The sequence below is a fragment of the Corylus avellana genome, chromosome ca10 (genome assembly GCF_901000735.1).
Source record: "Corylus avellana chromosome ca10, CavTom2PMs-1.0".
NCBI lineage: Eukaryota > Viridiplantae > Streptophyta > Magnoliopsida > Fagales > Betulaceae > Corylus > Corylus avellana.
Window position 1 is genome coordinate 15,559,180 of NC_081550.1, and position 23,592 is coordinate 15,582,771.

General features: G+C 32.9%; 2 protein-coding genes across 2 annotated transcripts; both read left to right on the forward strand.

Annotated features, from left to right (window-relative positions):
* The first annotated feature begins 5,686 nt into the window (after positions 1-5,686).
* On the forward strand, positions 5,687-7,712 carry LOC132164546 (uncharacterized). Its single transcript, XM_059575079.1, has 4 exons — positions 5,687-5,844; positions 5,927-5,987; positions 6,055-6,493; positions 7,383-7,712. Exons 1-4 carry the CDS (start codon positions 5,766-5,768, stop codon positions 7,539-7,541), a joined length of 738 nt encoding a protein of 245 aa, XP_059431062.1. The 5' UTR covers positions 5,687-5,765; the 3' UTR covers positions 7,542-7,712.
* Positions 7,713-11,499: 3,787 nt separating this feature from the next.
* LOC132164053 (MLO-like protein 3) lies at positions 11,500-20,585 on the forward strand. Its single transcript, XM_059574462.1, has 15 exons — positions 11,500-11,810; positions 11,955-12,012; positions 12,143-12,330; positions 12,420-12,536; positions 13,382-13,442; positions 16,891-16,979; positions 17,103-17,177; positions 17,770-17,858; positions 18,631-18,680; positions 18,797-18,837; positions 18,927-19,103; positions 19,308-19,343; positions 19,430-19,497; positions 19,879-19,939; positions 20,123-20,585. The coding sequence occupies exons 1-15, from the start codon at positions 11,676-11,678 to the stop codon at positions 20,441-20,443; spliced, it is 1,566 nt and encodes a 521-aa protein (XP_059430445.1). The 5' UTR covers positions 11,500-11,675; the 3' UTR covers positions 20,444-20,585.
* The last annotated feature ends 3,007 nt before the right edge of the window (positions 20,586-23,592 follow it).

A 23,592-nucleotide genomic window follows, 5' to 3' on the forward strand; every position in this document is an offset into this window, starting at 1 on the left:
TATATATATATATATATATAAAGAAGAATTTTGAATTTTGAGAAGAGTTTTATAATTTGTTTAAAAAAATGGAAGAGTTTTTAGGGTTTTCCATAACTTTACCAAAGAACCCACGAACTTTCCAAAATAGGGAGGGGCCTGCGTCGGACTATGATTCCAGCAATTGGAGTTGCTGGTTAATTAATGCACGAATTGAAGTACACGGGAAAGTCGGACCCAAGAGGAACCATTGACCATCCAAATCACATGACTTATCTTTTTCTCTACTGCAGTAGTTGCCTTCACATTTAGCTAAAACAAAAGTGTAGACAAATCCAGGAATTATATATATATATATATATATATATATATATATAGTCATTGTCAATTTTTTGATAGTTTAGAAGGAACATTATTACAGTTAAAAATTGGAGAGAAGAAAAATTGTCAATTGGGTGATAATTTGAGGGAGTAATGGACTTTTTCCAAAAAGTATTTATATGTACTACTTTCTTATTAGATGATACTCAACTATATAAATTATTTTAGAAAACTTCATTCGTAACTTAACTAATCCTTTTGAAGTAATAACACATATATTGCTAGTGTTTTTTTTTGGTATTGGAATAACACATATACCTACTAACGGTCATAATGTAATTAGATTGTATATGTGACGTTATTTTGATGGAGCAATTAACTCTATCAAGTGATTGATTTATAAAAGAAATCATTTTCTCACAAAAAAAAAAATTGAAATTAAATGAAAACTAAGAGAAAATCAAGAAGGATATCTATAAACATTAAACATATATATTGAATTAATTACTTAATACAGCTTAAGATCTCATTTTCAAAAATAAAAAAAATAAAAATCCACTTAATAGCTAATGGAGATTGAATTTTTATCTCTAACATTCTACTCTATCCTATTTCCTTTTTAATTCTTGTTTCCTCCTCTCCTATTCTATCAATATGTTAACAAAAGTTACATATATATTTTTTCGGGATATTGTTCCAAGTTTAATTACTTATTGTGAAAAGAACTAAATTATATCGAATCACTCGTGTTGGTAACCTTCGCATCCATCTCTACCCGGAACCCATCAAAATCCTTAAACACCCCCAACATATTCACATTTTCACACTTAATAAATTATCATCAAACTTTGAGTGCCCCATAAGTCATGGCCGGCGTAGGAATTCAAGAAAATGAACACAAAACTGTTGTTGACGTGTAGAAGTTAGTTATGATTTAGGAAGTGAATGGACATTAACATTGATGATGGTGTCCCCATGTCTGTGCAAAATGTCAAAGCACTTTTGATTTGAGATGTAGTTGTCCCTCTATCTCCACTGTTCTTGACCTAAAGTCTATGAAATTTTCCCAAAAGGTGAAGATGCATGGAAATGAGAGACAGAAGCTTGAGAAGGTACATCGTTTTTTCTATGGAAATTGGAAATAATTGAACCATATATTTGAATTGTGGCCCACAATATAGTGATATTTGATTTGTATTTGGGTCTGAAACCAATTAATTGGAATATGTATATTAACGGGGTATTTTGAAGATAAAAGATTTTAAAAGATTTTAAAGATTCTTTAAAATAAAATAAAAAAACAAAAGATTTTAAAGATTCTTTATATATATATATATAAACATCTTTGCAATTTTTTTTATTATTATTAAAAATGGAGTATTTTGACAAAATTAACGAAAAATCCTAACGGAATTGAATAATTGTAAGAAATTAAAAGTTCGATACCCTTAATTGAGAGTTTTTGAACTTTGGGATATGTTTTCAAAACCCTTAAAAGCTCAGGAAGATTTTATAAAGTTTTCCCTATTTTTTAATATATGAAAAATATATGTTTTTATAATAGCATATACTTCTAACAGAATAGGATTCTCTTTATTTTATTTTAATTTTTTTGGACAATTTTATCGTCCTAGAAATAACTAACCGGTTCATCTCCCTTTCATTTTTTTTTTTTTTTAATTACTGTCCTTTCCTCACATATATAAATCTCGAATTTCAAACATTTTTCACCACTGAAGGTTATTTGCCTTTTATTTTTGTTGGATTCTAATATATTTGGCTTGGATAATGTACTCTTAACATTATTGAATACTTCCTTTTCCTTGTGGTGCCAAAAACGATAAAAACAAAAAACAAATAAATCCTCTGGGAAAGTCCGAGTCATATACAGTGTTTCTTACTCCCATTGACTCTGACGTGCGAAGTGCGAAGGTAAATATTCAATTCTCATTCCAAAAGGTAGGCTGGTCATGATCATGGGAATGGGTCTATTTACTAGTTTTGCTGAAATGTTCCAACGGCTAGGAGTGCTTCCTGTCGGGTTAATTACTTGGTGGGATCTGGTGAAGCCACTTTGACGTTCAAGTTTAGTGAGAGTTTGGTGATGGGTATTTAGAGTAAGTTTGGCAAATTGGTCAAATTTCGTACCTGGTGAAGCCATTTTTACTCTTTACAGTGTTTTCAATGAACTCTTTAAAATTTACTTTTAGTCCAAATTTGTTTAAATTTTACAAAAAGCAAGCTCTATCAACTTTTCCTCACATTTAGCATGTATTTGTTCACGTATCCATATAATTTATTTACTATTTCTCTCTCTTTCTTTAATATTTTGTTCTTTCTTTTTCTGTTTCTTCTTTCCCTCCAACGATTTTTGGGTTTCCCACCTCTCTCCTTTCAAGCAAGGGCTTTTGTCATTGATTAACATACTTGTGTGCAAATACACATCTTTATACACTGCACGTGAATATACTAGCTTCAGAATGAACTAGAGAGAAAGTTATTCACTATAGCTGCGTACCTATTTGTTATTATTAGTTTTTGTCAGTTGTCTAGGTTACATTACATACATATGCAGTTTGTATACATATGACCATTTTGCGTTAGAAAAATATATAACCATTTTAAAAAAAAATCACCGTTTAAATAAATAAATAATAAAAAAAGGACTGTTTGGAAGAAATACAGTAAAAAAAAATACAATCCTTTTTTCTTTTTTTTTGGAAAAAAATACATTACAATTTCATTGATAATAATCACGAGCATAAAGCTCTTACATCGTAGGAGCACAAAGCCCTGAAAATGCAAATTATAGCCGAAGCTATAAAGATACAACATCACCTAAACTTTCCGCTAACCTATGACTAGTTATCAGCTGAAATAACAGATCTGTATAAGACAGACGTAATCCAATACATAGGTAACACAAATTCTTCCTCGACCCAAAAGCCAGGATGAAGTTCACGTCCACAACTCGAAAGTTTGGACTAAAATTCACATCCACGACCTAAAAGATCTGGACCAAAATTCAGTTCACATCCAAGCAGGCAGATCGAGTGGCCAAGCCTTATTACAAAATAGAAGCAAGAAAACCTAAATAAAACGTGGGCGAACCTAAGAGGCAGGGCCTTATTACAAGCAAATAACAGGAATGAAATGCATACAAGGAAAAAACATGAACAAAGACAATATGAGGAAAATAAAACAAATGGGAACAGGCACACGCAACGTGGATGCCGATTGTGCACTCGCCGAAAACAGACACCAAAAGGGAACGATGGAAGCTCGACGCGGTGGGGACGCGAAAAAAGCCCAAAACAGTGGACAGAGGGTAGCGAAACCGATCGCTAGTTGGTCGAAAAACTATCGCAGCAAGGGACGTTGAAGCTCATCGTTGGAGGGGCACGAGGAAAGACCCAACATTGGACGGTGGGCGGCAAAGCGGGCAAAGGAGATCGGCGGCGAACACAAAACAAAACTGGGAGGGGTTTGAAAGAAACTCCCAAAATCAGCACCCACACTAAGTGGCACACAAGCAAGGCTACAAAAACATCATACCAAAAACATAGCAAAAAGACATAAAGGAAATGAGCAGAAAACAACCAAAGAACCTTGCCAAGGACAAAGGCAAAACAAAGAGGAAGGGGCGGCAGAGAAAGGGTAGGGAGGAGGCAACCTGGGCCAGAGACATCAAGTAAACTACTGGCATCCAGTGCAAGGGCAGGCGAGGGGGAGGAGGGAGGCAACAAACGGCCATCCCTCCTCCCCTCACCATGAGGGAGGGGGCTTACCTGAGGCTGCGGCGCTAGAGAGAAAGTGAGAAAACCCTAGGTTTAAAAAAAAAAAAAAAAAAATACAATCCTAATATAATAATAATAACAATATTCTAAATGATATAGAAAAATAATAGGTAATGTGGTATTCTTCAAAACTCATTAGTTAAATTAAATAAAGTGAGTTTTAGCTATCTATTTAGAGATTGTTTGGAATTGTATTTGAAAAATATAGTTTTTTAAGTCAAAAAGCAAAACTTCATTTTTAACTTTCTGCCAAAAGTGCGTTTTGACTATTTTTAAACTTTTTGGATCCTTAAAAGCACTTTTAATTTTTTTTTACCAAACGAGTACTTTCTTCTTTAAATGAACTTTCTGAGTGTTAATATATTTTTAAACGACTTAAATGCAATCTCAATCGGGCCTTTAACAAATTTAATGTTTCAAAAGGTGGACAAGGTCCTTCTGATGGGCCAATTTTGGTTTTGCCCAATGAGGCCCATATGTAAGGATAGATAAGTAAAACGTAGCACACACTGGGCCATCTCTTTTGGATTGAGCAACTGATATAATTCACGTAAACCTATCCGAGATTGAAATAAAATTAATTATAGGAAATAATAAAAGAGAAAAAGAAAGAGATAACCGCTTCGAGCAATTGTAGTTTTTCTTTTGTAAATTACGACACCGCATGAATTTCCTTTGAGAGTATTTTTATTAGGATGCTGTGTAAAACTCATTTTTATCGCATTTAATAGAAATTTGATAGATTAGATAAAAAATACCTAATACAATAGAGATGAAGGGTGCGTTTGGAATTGTGATTTCACAAAAATAATCTGTATTTTTAAAAGATATTGTAAAACGTAAGGCGTTTGACATTGCGATTTAAAAAACGTGTAATCTAAAACAAGAAAGAAAAAAAAAAAAAAAAAAGTGATTTCTATAAGTAGGTTAAGGAGTGCTTATTTGAAAAAGCATAAATTTAAACTAAAATCATGATTTCGCATAACAAATTTTTGATAAGAGGAATTTTTTAACTTGTTTTACCAAACGCCTTTGCGATTTAAAAAAGTAGCCATTTAAAAAACGTAATTTTTAAAATCCCACTTATTAAAACCGCAATCCCAAATAGACCCGAAAACACTATATATTTAATTCAAATCAATTTCATAAAATTTTTCATTTATTTTAACTCAACGCCCACCCACTTTCGAGCCCTCAATACTAAAGTTTCAAAAACCAATCAAGACAATGACTCTGGTGTTTTTATCAATAAGTATTTTGTTAATAATGTATTTTGTCATGAGAATAAAAATCATTTTTTGGTGTTTTAAGCTAAGCCGGACTCTTTGAAGTATCTACTTCTTATTAGAAGATGCAAAACACCCCGTTTACACTAAAGTTATGCTCGTTCCATTTGATGGGGAGATTTCAACATATTTTAGAGAGAGATAATTATTACAAAAGATATCATTGATTCACTGATTACAATTATTAAAAATATTAAGAAAATCACGAAAATATGTAGAATATTTGTTATCCTATCAAAATGAATTCATCCGTTATGTTTCTAGACTCTAGTATAACGGAAAAAATACTTGACGAGCCTCCTCTAACTGCTCATGGGAAACTGTTTTGCTGCCCATTCTTGAACTCAGAAACTTTCAAAATCTGCATAAAAAGACCATTTTTATGCTCTCAACTCTCACCATTCCAAATATTTCAATCCCAATTCACCTTGCAATGGATCCCAATTCTACCCCATTTCCAGGTAATATTTCTTTTCCCCTTTCCTTCTCTGTTTTTCTGTTTAATTTGCTTATCAAATCACTCATATTTCTTCTCCAAAGCAGGCAAATCTCATCCCTCAAAACCCAAAACTACTAGAAAACCCACTGAACTTCCAATTTCTAGGTAATCAGTTCTTCTTCTTAAAGTTTTTTTTTTTTTTTTTACCAGATTTCTCCTTCTCTGTTTCCAGGCAGAGGCGGGTGTTTGGTACCGTTTGCAACGACAACGTACCGGTAATCACTGTAACCCAAAAGCCTACAACCAAACCCTCAAGTGGGGTTCCTCAAAAGCAACCCAAATCGACCAAACTGAAGAATTCCCCTGAAAAAGCAAAACCCAGATCGAAGAAAAAGAGTGTTCGCTTTCCTGAGCAAGCCGAGGAAAAATCTGCAGAGAATGTGGAGGCGGTGAATGTTGTTGCGCCGGGGACTCCGGTGGCTTCGCCTGCTCAGACTGGGCTTAAAATTCCAGGCACGCCGTACCAGAGTGCGGAGAATTGCAGCAAATGCCGGTTCAATAGGCTGGAGACGTCGTCGTATTGGCTTGCTCAGATCAAGTTGGCGGAGTCCGTAGGGAAGCATTTCGTGTCGGTTGCTTTCTTTCGACTTGCCTTCGAATCCAGCGCAGAGGTTTGCTGTTTCTCATAATACTTCATGTTTTCTGTCTTTGCAAGTTTGTGCTTTGTTTCCAATTTACCTTCTTGTAAGAAAACCATTTTTTTATGAATTTGACACGAATTCAATACAAAATTTGATATATGACTCGTTAAATCAAATGAGTTATGTTAGAGTTGACCTATATAATTTTATACTCATGTCTTAACACAACCTGAACTCAACACAGGACACTAGTATTGACAATTGTTTACACGACCTTTGAACTCAATAAGAATCCAGCACGAAATTAATAGAAAGGGTTTAATTAAATATGTCAGGTTATGATTAATCTATATAGACTAATATTCATGTCTCAACATGACCCAAACTTGATACTCGATCATGAATTGACACTCCTAGTTTGAATCATTCTTGGTACCAATTTCAATTTGTACTTAAATTTTCTATCGACACATTGAATATTTAATTGAAATTGTGATAAATTGTAGAGTTAGTATTCGAACTCAAGATCTGTTTTATAATGCCATGTTAAATCACAAATTATTCTAATCGTACAATGAATAATCTAATGATTGTAACATGTTAATCTACTCGAAAGACTCGTAGAGATGTTTTAATATATCTTCAACACATCATCATTTTATTATGGTTACTTGATAAGTTATTAAGAATAACTTCTATATGGTCTTAAGATACAGTGTTTTTAGTGTATTTTCACCGTAAAAACAACTCTATTATTGAATCCAAGTCCTATGTTTAGAGTTTTTTGCCAAGAGTCACTATTCAAACGTCACTAAATCAATAGTGGCGTTTTTTGAGCTTAAAACGTCATCTTTGAAGGGGCACTATATGGATTTTTTTTGTAACATGTTAATTTTGGATTTGTTAATGGTGGGTTTAGCCCATTAGGAGCCTCCGTGTTGAGCTTAAGCGGTATTTGGTACGACACGGCTATCTATCTGAGCAGACAGAATGGAAAGAAGTTTGTATTGGCTATGGATTATTAAAGGATGGAAGCAACACAGCAGCTATTGAAGAATCCGGGACAAGGCAACCTTGATCAAGGACAGACCAATTAAGGAACATTGATCGGTTGAAGAGGCTTGAAAACAAAACAAATTGAATCTGCTTAATTATGTTTATAGAATCTAGAATGTGTACCAAATATTGTCGGAAAGTAATACTACTCTTTACTTGTCACATCCATGTTATACTGGTTAAAGTTACGTATTTTAAGTGGCTTATATTTTTGCTTTTTTAAGGTGATTAATATAAAAAGTCACTTAAAATACTTCACGTTAGCCGATATAACATAAATATAATAAATAAAAATGGAGAATAGCAACATTTATCCGTGTTTCTCATTCTAATAGCTACAATATTCTAGTGTCTTTGTTTTTAACACCTATTAATAACTCAACATAACTCTTACATGACAATATTGAAATAATTAAAGGACACAAATTTCCTCCAAATCGGTTTAGATGAAATTTTCTTCAACCTACTCTAATAAGTGGTAAGTGTCGTTCAACATTTTTAGATTTAAAAAAAAATTAATGTTTGGCTTCCTAGTGCAATGACAATAAATGACTACTAAAATATTAAAGAAAACATATGAGGGATGACACTTGTCACTTATTAGAGTAAGTTTTAGGAAACTTCTGTCCATAAAAAAAAATGATATTGATAACCAAATTGATAACAATACTTAAATGTGTAATACAACAATTTCTAATAAAAAACACAAAAAATAAAAATAAAAATAGAATCAAATTTTATTTTTACAAATATCTTTCATCCATAGGTCAATGAAAAAATATTGATACAAAATTAGAAGATTCTATTAAAAAAAAAAAAAAAAAATCAAAAACTACCCTAAAGCCCCCTTCATTGCCAGCTTTTGTATATTTATACACTTTCAATGCTTGTCGGGTCCAAGTACTTTACATAATAATTTCAAAGCTTGACTTGCACTCTACAAGTTGAATTAAAAACAAGCAATATTTTTCCCTTTTCTCCTCCCATAATGAAAAAAAAAAAACAATATTTTAAATAATTAGGCTTCGATGGAGATAGTTGCACTTGCACACCAATTTTTAATCGGCAATAATAATTATTAAATTGATACTTACAAGATCAAACAAAGTCTGATCACGTGGTTTCTTCACTTTTGACTTCTGTAAACATCCATTGGGTACTGTTTCCTTCATTTTAGAAGAACTCTTCTCGATCTCTTCAGATTAATGTTAAAAAATATTGGATGAATTTTTCAACTTGTGGAGCTATTTATATGACTATGATGAGACTTGTAAATTTGTAACAAAACAAAAATAAATAAATAAAAATTGCCACGTCCATAGCAAGCGACTACCTGAATTTTTTTTTTTTTTTAAAAAAAAAATTAATTAATATACTCAATTTAAGGAGTTGATTGCAAAAATTATAGTGTTCTAGAAATATTTGGCCGAATAATTATATAATATTGATCGAGTTATGATAAATAAACATCAATGGCCCTAGACTAATGCTTGTTGGAATATTTTATATTTTTTAAATTAGGTTTATTAATATTTTCTTTAATAAGTTATTTCTTTTTATGTTAGAATATTTTTATTCTCCGTTATTATATTTTCTTGTAAGGTTTATTCTCTTTCTTATTTAGTTTAGGCCTACTTTAAAATTTCTTTATCACTATTCATTATCTCTCTATAAATAGAGAGTTATGTAATATTGTTTGATATATTGAAGATACAAGATGTAGCTCATACGTCTCTCTCTGCTTCCGCTCTCTTTTTTTTTTTCTCTTCCATATTTTAGTATTTTATATTTTATATATATTTCAACAATGCTTATGAGATACCAACGCCAAGTAACTTACGACTCGAGATTGAGAGCCTCATTACAATTGGAAGCAGCCCACCTATTCTGTAAAGTGTAAATGTTGTAACATGTCTTCATCTGCAATTAATAGTTCTATCACGTTAGGGAATACTACATTTTATTGGATTAAAACTTTATCAATATATATAGGGTAAAATCCACTTAACCCTCTCAAACTACCATCCCAATGATAATCTACCCCTCAAACTATCAATTACGACAATTTTGCTCCCCAAACTACCAAAACAATGATAATGTACCCCAAATGCTAGCAAAATGACAAAATTACCCCTATAGAATTTTCAATAAGACAAAAATACCATTAAAAACTTGAAAAATAAATAAAATTTAGCATTTTGTTTTTATTTTAGTAAGGTTAATTTTGTCATTTTTTTAAAATTGGGGCTACATTATCATTGTTTTGGTAGTTTTGAGGGTAAATTGTCGCAATTGATAGTTTGTGGGGTACATTGTCATTAGGGTGGTAGTTTGAAGGGGTTAAGTGGACTTTACCCATATATATATATATATATATATATATATATTCAAATGTTTCATAAATTGTCTTTGTCATTCTATAAAAGTGGGCGAAATTAATTAATATTCGTGATGGACCATAAATTGAGTATTGATGGGAGCTTCTTGAAGGACGCTTGGGCCCACAATCTCAAATTGTCGCTCATTTTCTATGGCTATATGACCTGAGTTTGAACCGTTCAGAGGATGTTTACTTCATCGACTCTCCCAGCTCCCTGTGTTTGACTATCACCTGTCCTCTCTCCCTCGCTTCAATATTTATGGATGCTTTAATTTGCCCACAATCTCAAATTGTCATCCCTCTCATGTGCTTTTGTCCAATTAAAACTAAGAGGGACATCAGAATAATTGTGATAATTATGATTACCGCCTTACTTGTTCAGATAGGTGAGATTCATGTATATCTGCTTTCTCAAAATTATCGGCCAGAATTACTAGGAATTCGGACAGAAAATTATTAAGAATTTGAATCGCATCTATTAACAATTTGAACAAACAATTACTAGGAATTTGAATATGTTTGTGTCTAACAACGGTGACCAAAAAAATTAGCAAACATTATTGTGTTTACTGTCATCGAAAGGGACATCAGAAAAGTGCCCTTCTTCTATATATGTATGTAATAACAAATCACAAAGGTAAATTCACGATCAAAGCTTATAAATGTTACATAGCGTGATGACGGAAATGGACATATATATATATACACGACTAATTAACCTAAATGTACCTTGAATCCTCAAGGATGAGATTGCCTACTAGATGTGAGAGAGAAATAAATATCGTGAAATTTTGGACAGCCAAATAAGCCTAATTAAAGATTACATATATATTTATAGAAGTTAAAAATAAATAAATAAAGATTTTTTTAGTTGGAAAATGACTGACTTTGAGTTTGAAAACAAGAAATCCCACACTATCCCAACCCCTACCGCCTGTGTTATTGACATTCTATTACAATTACTAGAAAATAACATAAGCACAAGTTAAGGGAATGTGAACTGTTAAAGTAATAGTTAAGTAATTACATCTTCCTATTAGCTTAAGCTTTTAGAATAACTGGTAATTTAACATGGTATCAGAGTCAAAATTCTAGGATCGAACCTTGACTCCGTCAATTCACCTCAATTTAAATTAAATATTTCACGTGTTGAGTATCGCTTATTAAAAGACAGTTTGAACTTCCATTTAGGCTTATCATTGCCAAAAAAACACTCTTTTCTTTCTCCATCACTAACTTAGGTATTGAAGTGACTCTCGTCTCTCTTAATCTGTTCTTTATCTTATAGGCACGGTAGATTCAAAGCTCGGTGTGCAATCAACTGACATTTTCGCAAACCGACCCGTGACCAATTGGAAAATCTCATAGGACACCTTAAAAGTTTGATACTTGTAACTAGGTCACAAGATCTGTAGCGTATATATGTTGACTCAAAGTTATGGTCATTAAGATTTTGTCAAAGCAAATTAATTCCTGGAATGAAATTTGCTTCAAGGATGCAATAAAGCGGCCGGGTCCCCCACTCCCCGTATATATATATATATATATATATATATATAATCCCTTCCCCAGTGAATTACTCACGTACACCTCGAAGAAAGTAGCCAATTAAAGTCAAAGGCTCAAACAGCATTGAAGAGTTAAACGCTTCTTTTCAACTCTTTCTTTCTTCTTTTTCTTCTTCTTCATTTGTTGTTGGGTTAATTTATTCACAACCCACATTCCCCTTTCCTCCCGATGCTGATCCAGCTGATCACGAAGAAATTGCTCTAGAAAATGGCTGCTGAGGGAGGAGGAAGCACTTTTGCTCACTCTCTCCAAGACACACCGGTCTGGGCTCTCGCCACCGTTTGCTTTTTCTTCATCTTTGTCTCTCTCTTGCTGGAGCACTTGATCCATCTCCTTTCCAACGTAAGTAAATTAATCTATAAAAGGACACAAAAACAAACACAAACTTTTCTTGCTTTTTACAACATCATTGGAACTAAGAAAAAAAAACACCACCCCACGAATGCTAATTGCAAATGATGAATTTCTAATTGGTGCTGTATGCAGTGGCTCAAAAGACACCGAAAAACTGCCTTGTTTGAGGCAGTGGAGAGGCTTAAATCAGGTAATTTAACAATTGAATTTGTCTATATATTTGCTATAGTATTTGCATATTTTGATTGGGTAGTGTGTTTGCTATTAAAGTAATAATTAATTGATTAAATTTATCTCTTATGGTAATTTAACATTTGCAGTATTGATACTGTTGGGGTTCATCTCGCTGATGTTAGCAGTAACTCAAAGACCCATTTCCAAAATCTGCATATCCACAAAAGTTGCATACACTATGCTTCCTTGCCACAAAAGTGCAGCAACGTTAACATCTGAAAGAAGATTGGCAGCAGCTGAGACAACTAACGCTTCTGATCATTGTGCTTCCCAGGTATTTAATTATAGTATTAATCTTAATTATCATATACTAGAAAGCGAGGAAGTTTTTTTTATTGGTCTTTAATTGTGATGGATTTGCAGGGAAAGACCTCTTTTATATCACAAGATGGGATCCTGCAGCTCAACAACTTTATATTTGTGTTAGCTGTTATGCAGATTATTTATAGTGTTCTCACCATGGCTTTAGGAACGGCCAAGGTATGCCTTGTTTTAATTTGCAGCTTGATTGTGAGCCAAATTACACCTTTGCTAGCTTTTTCAACTTTTTGTGAGTTTTGTAAATGTGATATATATGATAGGCTAGCTCATTAAAGTCTAGCCAAACCAAGAGGATGGGGGTGGCCGGAGTGGTCACCCCATTGGCTGCAGGCCACCCCTAGCCAATGGCAATGGGGGTGGCTGTTTCCAGCCCATGAGGCTAGGGTGGGTATTTTATTATTTTGGTCTAGGCTAAGTCTTGTTCATGATATTGATTATTTTTACGTTTTTTTTTTTTTTTTTTTTTTTTGACAAAATAAAATAGAGAATCGATCGGTTACTTGTTAAATTTTTGTCAAAGAAAAATTCTAACATCTAAGTGAGTTATTTTTTTCGCTCAACTTGTGCATGCACATATTTCTATCAACTTACAAGAAGAATAAGTTAAATCAGTTGTATTTAATATGAAAAAAATAATATTATTTTAGCCATTGTTAACTACCAAACCAAAATCAGGGGTTAAAATGAAAAAAATAACTTTCATTTCTTTATTGTTCTCAAAGGTTAGCTCAATCGGCTGTAGACCACGCCTAATGAAGCGAAATTCTCCGTCCCCCTTCCCTTATCTGGACATGTCAAAAAAAAAAAAAAATCATTTCTTTATTGATCATTAATATCTCATTAAATTATCTCATTATAACAACAATCCTCTCTTAGCTTCTTGCTTCTGATAACTAATTAAGAACTTTTTAATTAGTAAGAACCTAGCTAGCTAGGTGTTGATAGTTTTCTTTTTTCTTTTTTTTAATTTTTTTTTTCATCTCCAATCGGATGCATGTCAACAGATGAGAAGGTGGGAAGCTTGGGAAAAAGAAACTCAGACAGTTGAATACCAAGTGGCAAATGGTGAGAAGTATTTCCTTTTTCCCACTTTTTTATTTATTGCCATTCAATTTAAGCATCATGGAAATTACTTTTTGGTCATGCATGATGCAACTAGCTATTACTTCTTAGCTTTCGCATTAACTTATTAATACTTTTGGTGGCCAGTTCACACTTGCAGTCTTTGCTTTTATTTCTTTTCTTTTTTTTTCATTAAAATATCAAGTTTACACTTTCAAATAATGCATATTTCCTAACGTGACAGTAACAATGATTACCGTAAGATTCAAAATTTAATGATAATTGATCCAAAATTTAATAGTATTAGAACAGTTTCCGGTAAGACATGAATAAGTTTTTCGAGGTAATTTAATCTTCACTCTCTATCCTTCACACTTCTAGAATTCATGCAAAATAATAAGAAAACTCGCCGGAGGGTGTTTCGGTGAATCTCCCTTCGATGCCTAAGTCAGTTCCCTTGTGTATAGTGTATGCCTAATACCAATAATTGACTAGAGTTTGTACGTGGTCTAAGGGCCTATTTATGGGCTAAACCGTTGAGCCCGATATGGTGAAGTTTCCATTTGACCCGGGATCTAGGATTTGATATGTGTGCATGATTTGCACAAGATCCGAGCTTTTAATGCCATCCTATTTAGGAAGATACTATAATCCCAATCTTCCACCATTTTTGCACATCCTGCAAATCGGGGGATCGTAACTCAAAGATATTTGTCCATAAATATATTTTTTGGAGAGAACGCATGCACCTTTCCCAGGACACCATTGTCGGGCCTTTAATCTCTGAAACCACTTTCATGTCCCATGAGGCATTTGCTCCCAGAAATCTTTTTATCCGCTAGCTAGCCGTTTTGTTTCAAGACATATGATCCGCAAATAGTCACGACCCTTCGGTTCTGCGGAATGAGCCCGTGGGCCTGCATTAGCGGTTTTATTCCTAACAAATAATAATTTTTACTAACACGTTAAAGAGTAAGTATTTAAGAATGTAACCTTGAAAGTTGAAAGTGTATACCATCTCTAGATTTAAAATAAGACCACAAGTTTGAACAGAAGTTATTTGCCCCCTGCAGGCCCCAACACATCCTTTACTTCTTAGCTTCCTATTAACTTCTTACCCCTGTAGTCTTCTTTCTTTTTTTCTTTTTTCTTTTTTTCTTTTTTTCTGTGCTAGAAATACAACTTTTACGATAAAGTTATTGATAAATTGTTGGGGCAGTTCATATATAATTAATTAAAAAAATTGACATATTAATTTCTTTTAATTAATTATTTCGTTAATTCTCATGCAGCAGGAATTTATTGATAACTTTGTAATAAAAATTGTAATGAGTTGCCTCCTTAATTTCTTTGAGTGGACGGTGGGGTAGATCACTACTAGATTGTATAATTAATAATGAATCTTTCAAACAAAATATTTTTTTTTATTATTTATTTTCAAACAAAAGATCCTAATTACAAACTGCTCCGGTTGTCTTATGCTAAACGTTGGTGTTGTTTTATTCTTCAATATATCTCCCATTGGAGGGGCTGGAAAGTTGGTAACCGCTCTTTTTCCAACATTCATCAATTAGGTCAACTCTGCACATTCATGAAAGTCATCCATAACAGGATTTTTGGGATATACTCCTCTCTAATCCTGTTGGACTGGAGAGGTCTCTAGTTATGGGTCAAGATGGTCCTAAGAAATATCCTAAGGCCATCATGCTTCCATGTGTCTCACTTCAAAAATATTATTATTTTATTATTTTATGTTTTAAAAGTAAATAAAAATAAAAATAATAAAATAATGTAATTTTTTTTTTTTTTTAGATTTTTGATATGGCCCTTGGCCGGACCACCCCCAAGGGCCATATATCTCCCATTGGAGGGGTTGGAAAGTTAGTAACTACTCTTTTTTCGACATTCATTAATTAGGTCAACTCATCACATTCATCAAAAGTCATCCGTAACGATGACGCATGACTTTTGGTCATAAACATAAATGCTTCAAATTAAATATGCCTGTTCAAAAACGAAACCAATATTTTTAATTTAGAAGGATAAAAGTATAAATAAATAGTTAAACCTAATTTTAATGGGTCGAGTCTAGTTTTTAAGCCTATATATATATATAAAACTTAATAAAAAAAAAATCAAGAGAAAGAGATTAGAACTATATCTTCTGATCATCTAATTTATTGGTGCATTTTATTTTATTTTCTAAAACCTCCTTTGGAACATTTTCATCAACCACACCCAGCCATGGTGCACAAATTTATCATTGGTTCTCATTATAAACATTTTGTATAGGCACCTTAAAGTCAAATTCCTAAATGATAAAAAAAGGCCTAGCTAGCTCAAACTATGAATTGCATAAATTAAGCAAAAATAAATAAATAAATAAATTGAAAAATCCAGATTTGTATGCTCCTGTGAACAACAACCATGTTAAAGCTAAATAACTTAGAAACTATAAAACCAAGAAGAAACTACCCAATTACATTTGGTCGTATGATGGTACAATCTCCCTCCCAATTACTACGATCTCTTAGACTCTTACTAATAAATAAAATGTTTGGATCATTTACTAAGTTAAGAAAATATCTAATGTGTTTGTAATCACCTCCTCTATTATCTCCTTCACATTCAAAACTAATTATTTTCAACTCTCTCACCATTCAATTATATTTTTTTTTCACCAAATTTGTTAATCTCATATATAGTAATATTGTTACATACCACACGAACATCTCATAAATATCATATAAAGCTAACGTGTTAAGGTCTAATAACTCGTGGATTAGCCATTTTTTAAAATATATATATCCAATGATTACTAGACCTGATCACCACATCAATTTTGTAAGATATTTGTGGATGTATGTGAAGTATATAGCATTACTCTTTAATATATGCGTAGTAAATAATAATATGGAAGGTGCATCATAGCTAACAACACAAGAAGAACAACGAGGGGCGAGTCTACAATCTAGAAGAAAAAAAAAATGAACTCTTTAACAGTAAACCCAAAATGAAAATATCATTGCAAAAGTACAAACAAATTAATAATAAAAAATAGGTTAAACAAGTGATTTGGTCCTTTCTGTATGGCCACATAAAACGATTACTGAAGTAATAGAAACACAGATAGGGGCAAACCTATTTGAACCCCTGCTAGGACTTTGTTTGTTAGTGTGCTATTTGTTTGTTTTTAGTTTGAAAAAAAACATGTGTTGTAATGTGACTTAAAAGAAAACAAAATACCAAAAACTTGTCTGTATTTTTCTTTTATGTCATGCCACTCCTCCCAGCATAAGACTAGCTATATATAAATCATTGTGTCCATTATTTTAGGGTTATTTGATCATTATGGGAAATAAAATTGGATTTAATGGGTCCAATATTGTTTATATAATTATATATTAGTAGAAGCTGATTAATTATACGCTATATATTGTCCTGTTTACAGATCCTAATCGATTTAGATATACAAGACAAACAACATTCGGGCGTCGGCATATGAATTCTTTTACAACAACAACTCTTCATCTTTGGATCGTGAGTTCACCTTCTTTCTTTCTTCTCATTATTATTGTGATATATTAACATTTTTCTTCTTTAAATATTCCTCAAAGAATTAAGTCTATGTATTTTGCTTATAAATTTGAATTATTGGAGCAGAAATGCTTCTTCCGTCAATTCTTTCGGTCAGTGGCCAAGGTTGACTACCTCACTCTACGCCACGGTTTTATCTCGGTTAGTTTCTCTTATTTCTTTTTGGACGAAGTTTTTTTTTTAAACTGGGTTGAAATAATTTCCTTTAACCTAGTCTATAAAAGTAACATGTATCTATTTTTTTTAATAATAATGAGTTTTTAATAAAATTTATTTCAACTTTGTCGCTGTTATTGAAAAAACATGTGCATCTCACATGTTTCAGGGACATATGTTACTTTTATAGATTAGGTTGAAGAAAATTCCTCCAATCCAGGTTGGAAGAATTTCAATTTCTCATAATTATCATACCATATGATTCTTAAAATCCAGAGAATATATATAATTGGCAATATAGTGATGCATAATTGGAGAGAATAAAAATTTATATTTTCTTTTGGGCCATAGGCTCTCTTGAGGCCCACTTGGGCCTTGTTAGAAGTAGGCCTTATTCTATCTTGGGTCTTAGGCTCCTTTTCTATATAGTATTTTGTTTGGAGGGATGAGAGCAATTATCTACACACATGAATTTTTTGTAAAACGATAATAAATTAAAAAATGTTTGGAGATCTTAATTAAGCCATTAATCTTTTTTGGGATGAACAAGTGATGATCTCTTTCATTGATTGTGTAGGCCCATTTGTCAACAAATACCTCTTTCAATTTCCAGAAGTACATACAACGATCACTGGAGGATGATTTCAAAGCTGTTGTCGGCATCAGGTTCTGAATTTATTTGTACTCTCACTATAACTATATATATTCTGTGTTTATTTTGTTTGGTAATTTTGATTAAATATTTCACGTGTTGGGTTTTATTTAATTAAGCAAGAGTTTGAGTCGATACATGAGGGAGAAGAGTATTAGAATATTAATTAAATGAATAAATTTATTATTTCCGTTCAACTTAAGCTTTTGAAACAACTAATAATTTAATATGTTATCATAATAGAGATGCCGAGTTGCCAATTTCTATAATTCACCTCTCATTTCAGTTAACTATATCACGTGTTTGGTTTCACATATTAAAGGAGAATTTGAGTCAATTAAATTATTATATTCATAATTTTCTATCCGTTTAAACTTTTGAGACAATTAATAATTTAACATAATATCGATGCAAAAATCTTTAATTTGAATCTTGTTTCTATAATCACCTTTCGTTTCAGCAAAATCTTTTAATTATTGGGTCTCACATATTAATTATATCACTTTGCTTGGAACTAGCATATGTCCTTCACGAGCTATCTTTGCCAAAGTAATGCTAGTTACTATATATTTATCTTTCAATTGTCTAACAATGTTGACGTGGCACTTCAAATCTGCTATTAGATTTTCTTCTTTTTTAATTTACCAAGGATTAATCAAATAATTTGTTACAAATATTACGTGGCACTTAAAACACATCACCCAATGCAAATGAGTGTGGTAGCTTTCACAATATGATTTCCATCTTATCAAACTCAATCTATTTTTTTTCATCCTACGTGGACAGCCCTCTCATGTGGTTTCTCGTCGTCATTTTCTTGCTTGTCGATGTGCATGGTGAGCAAGAAGCCTTTATATCACTTCATGTTTCTTAATTATATTCAGTTCCTTCTAATTAAATTATCAACTTGTTAATAAAATAATATTAATTATGAACTTAATTAATTACACAGGTTGGCACGTGTACTTTTGGGTATCATTTCTCCCGCTAATGGTATGTATTCAAAATATATAAAAGAGTTTAATTACATTCTACTACTTTGATTTTCTTTAATTTCCAATTTTGACATGCCTGCCTTGTAGATAGTTCTAGCTCTTGGAACCAAATTGGAAGTGATAGTAGCAACAATGGCCCTTCAAGTTCAAGATCAGAATAGTACTGTAATCAAAGGAGCACCTGTGGTGCAACCCAATGATGATCTCTTCTGGTTCAATCACCCCAAATTTGTCTTGACCTTATTACATTATACTTTGTTCATGGTACGTAAATCATAAAATTGTTGTCACTTTGGGCATGGAGTTGGTAGATAAGGATTCACTGCAATTATTTTTTCAAATCGCTAGTAATTTGAACAAGTAACGTGAGATACTTCATATAAAACCCGTATGTTCAAATAAATGCAATCTCTCACATTACTTATCAAAATTATGTTAACTGACTATTTAATTTATGATTTGTCCCAGAATGCTTTTGAGCTCTCTTTCTTTGTTTGGGTCACGGTATGACTTCTTTTCAATTTTCTCCTGTTCATACTATATTAAATTGTTTACTTATTTAACAAGTTTTTCTTTCTTTTACTTTTCAGTGGCAATATGGGATAAAGTCTTGCTACCATCAAAGTGTTGGATTTATCATTATCCGGGTGGTATTAGCGTATGTGAATACTCTTTCTTTCTCTTCTTACTTGGAACATGTTTGGGATTGTATTTGAAAAATAAAATTTTTAAGTAAAAAAAAAAAAAAAACTTTTTGGCAAATTCCAAAAGTGCGTTTTGGTCATTTTTAGGCTTTTTTGACCCTTAAAAATGCTTTTAATTGTTTTCATCAAACGGGTACTTTTTTTTTCAAACAGATTTTTTCTGAGTGTTAAACGCACTTTTAGGCCCCTCAAACGCACACTCAAAGAGGCTCCTACTCTTCCAATTTTCCCACCCCTTCCTTCTAAATTTATTTTCAAAATACCATGTCCTTTCAAGATTTTGAATTAATTTAGTTCACTTAATTCTAAATATTTTGAATAATTAATGTCTCCAGGGTGACAGTTCAAGTCTTATGCAGTTACATTACTCTTCCCCTCTATGCTCTTGTGACCCAGGTATATACGCATCTCCGTGTCTACATCAAGAAACGCTATACATATTCCTCTTATATGTACTTTTAATATTTGTTATTTCATAAAATAGTAATTTTTCCTGCCACGTCGAGGATTATGTTTAACACTTCTCGTGTTCGCGAACTTTTGGCGTAAAATATAAAATGGGATATTGTTTGTTCACAGATGGGATCACAATTCAAAAGCGCAGCACTAGAAGAGCAAACGGTGCATGTTGTAAAGCAATGGTATGCTGAAACGAGGGACAAGAGGAAAAAGAAGCAAGACCAATCGTCTACTGTCTCAAGCAGTAACAGGACCATGGGCTCGTCGGATTTTTCTTCTCATCACCGGATACTAACATTTTCTCAAGAGATGACTCATCCTTCCAGCGAAATCGGAAATGTCGAAGAAGGTGATCAAGAAATTCACCAAGATGAACTTGAGTTGGGCATGGTTTCATCTAATATTGCACACATAGAACTCTCAGAAGTCACTAAAATTTGAAGATAGTTTTGGAGAAGGAAGCCAGCTTGATCAAGAGGATTGGAGCTGGCTGCTCATTCAATATTCTTGTATACTTATAATTTCAAAGTTTTTATCTTATGTACATATTTTCTGTTAATCTTTCAAATTATAAAAACCAAAAACGGACAACAAGATTTACGTAAAACCAAGAAATAATTTCATGGCTATTCTAAAACAATATGCATGTCAAAAGCTCCAAAGCTGATAGAACGTAGAAAGTTACTGATGCAACATGGTGTTGTGAGAAGTAGAATCAGCAATCACAATAACTTAATTACAACTCTTTTATAAATTCTAAAAAAATATATATAATAAATAAACTCTAAAAATTATAGGGAATGAGGGCAAAATTCTCTCAAGAGTGTTTCTTATTTATAAGACCAGGGAAAAACCCCAATTGACCGACCAAGCCGATCTTATTGTGCTTAAATAGAAGTTAGGAACGCAGCCCTCAAAAGAAAATTACAAAAATAGCTTTTATTACAAAGTCACTTGAGTGAACCTCTTATCACAAATTTGCTTGAACGAACCATTAAGCGAACTCTCAGTTTCTCTCCCAAAGAATCTTGCCCGAGCAACCATCGAGTGAGACACAACCAAAAACTTTATCGCAGTTTCAATCAAACGACCTTCATGCACGAGTCGAGCGAACTTTCAAGGTACTTGCCAAACCGCAAGTACCCTTTCCACATTCTTCCTCCATTCAAACATATCCATGAAGTTGTTGGCGATTTGGTCTACATCATTCTCCCGAATCAGTTGGAGTTGGAGAGAAATCGCCCTCGAAATTGCATTGTCATCTAAAAAATCACCATTGAAAACTCCAAGTAAGTTTTTTTCTTGTTGTCACAATCTGAGACATTCATTTTAGACAAATAACTCTAGCATCCAGTACAATACCTACTTAGATCTCAATCCGAAATGACCTCATTAACAATTCTGTAAATTCCAATCACATAACAATTCCTATAAGTGGAACTCATCAACATAAACCACAACAAAAGTTATTGTTTATTTTGATATATGTAAAGCCCTTTTGAATTAACTGAAAGAATTTAGAATGTGAAAATATAAAGCGAAATAATAAATAAAGAGACACAAGATTAAGGTGGTTCGGCAATATGCCTACATCCACACACTAAAGCCCTATAGGCTACATCTTGCTTTTATTGAGTGATTTTATTGTACGTAAGAGCTTCATTATATAGAAGCTAAAGGGGAGAGGGACTCTCATACTTAACCAACGTGGGACAAGCCTAAGGTGACACTTATTTATATGAGCCCATGACAAGGCATTGTTGAAAATTGGAAACAATACTCACTAAGAGATAACACAAAATACGAAGATGAATATTCAACTTGATAAAATAACTTGCTTACATGGGTATTTATAGGATACACATAATCCTTCTAACTTCTTTACAATAACTTCATTAATTTACATCTCATATAACTCCCATCTAACTCTTATGAAAAATAACTCATGAAAAAACTAAAAAACACAACCTCTGCAAGTTACTTAGCAACATATGAGAATATGAAATGAAAAGTCACTTAGTAACATATGAGAATATGAAATGAAAAGACTCAACTAAATGTTATTAAAATTAAGTTCATTATTCAACACCCCTTTTAAAATTAATTTCTTTTAGCCTCCTTGAAATGAGTTATGGTAGGTGACTCCATATAGCGACTAATAAGCTCACCTCCATAGAGAATATCCATTCTTATACATGTCAAGTATCTCAAACTTCCAACTAAACTCTTGAAGATTGTTGGATCTGTTAACCAAGATATTGAAGATCATGCCATGATGCAAAATCATCAAGGCATTCAATAGCTTGCACGTGATTTGTGTGGACAGCAAGAATTTTATATTTAAGGAATTCTATATTAAGGAACCTTTATATTTGCTTTATAATTATTGACAGCAAAATCATCAAGCAAGATTGGAAAGCTTCCATCGTGCACAACAAGTCTGGTTGAATAGCTGTAGATTTTTACCTTGTACTCTCATAGCTTTTCTTTCTTTTCTTTATATTCAATAGCTGTAAATCGTAGGATATAATTTACCATTTATGTTACTCTGTACAGCACTATAAAAGTGAATAAACTCTCTGTTTTGGAATCAAGCCTTCCAAAACAATTCTCAACTCTTGTACTTTTTCTTGGTATCAGAGCCACCAAAGGCTGACCCCATTTCACGATCCTTTCTACAATGGCCGCCTCAAATACTGCACCGTTTCTTTTTGTCAAACTAGATGAGACAAATTATCTTGGCTGGACTTCTACACTCAAGCCTATCCTTCGTACTCATGATTTGCTAAGCATTGTTGATGGCTCAGAGAGTTGTCCTTCTCAATTTGTTCCTGATGCAGAAGGTAACCCCACTTCCACATTGAATCCAGAGTATCATATCTGGCAAAAGAAGGGCCAATTCACTTTAGCTTGGTTAAATACCACATTAACTGATAAGGTGCTATCCACTGTTTATGGACTGCACACCCCACGTCAGGTTTGGTCTCATTTGGCAAATCGTTTTGCTCCTCAATCTAAATCTCATATCTCTCATTTGAAGAGACAGTTGCAAACATTGCATCAAAGTTCTAAGAGTTGTTCTAATTATTTATTGACTGCCAAGAATTGGGCAGATCAATTGGTTGTTGTTGGCAAGCCAGTTGATGATGAAGATCTGATTTCATATGTAGTAGGAGGTCTTAATTCCTCTTACCAATCGTTTATCACCTCACTGAGTTTTGCTACCAGTGATGCGGCAATTTCTTTTCATGATTTTCAATCTGAACTGCTCAATTTTGAGCACCTACTTGATACCCATCAGAAGACAGTGCCAGCTGAAGCAACCCAAGTTGCCTTCTTCACTCAAAAATCACGGGCCCCGCAGCACTATAAGAAGAACAAATTTGTGCCTAAGAATCGTGTCTATACCAAACCATTTGTGCCCAACAACAAAGCTACTACATCAAACATGAATCAGCATGCACAGGTTAAGTCCAATTCAAATAATTCTCAGTTTTTTACCACTAATAGATCTCTCTATCAGATATGTGGTAAATCAAGTCATCAAGCGTTGGATTGCTACCATCACATGGACTTTGCTTATCAAGGAA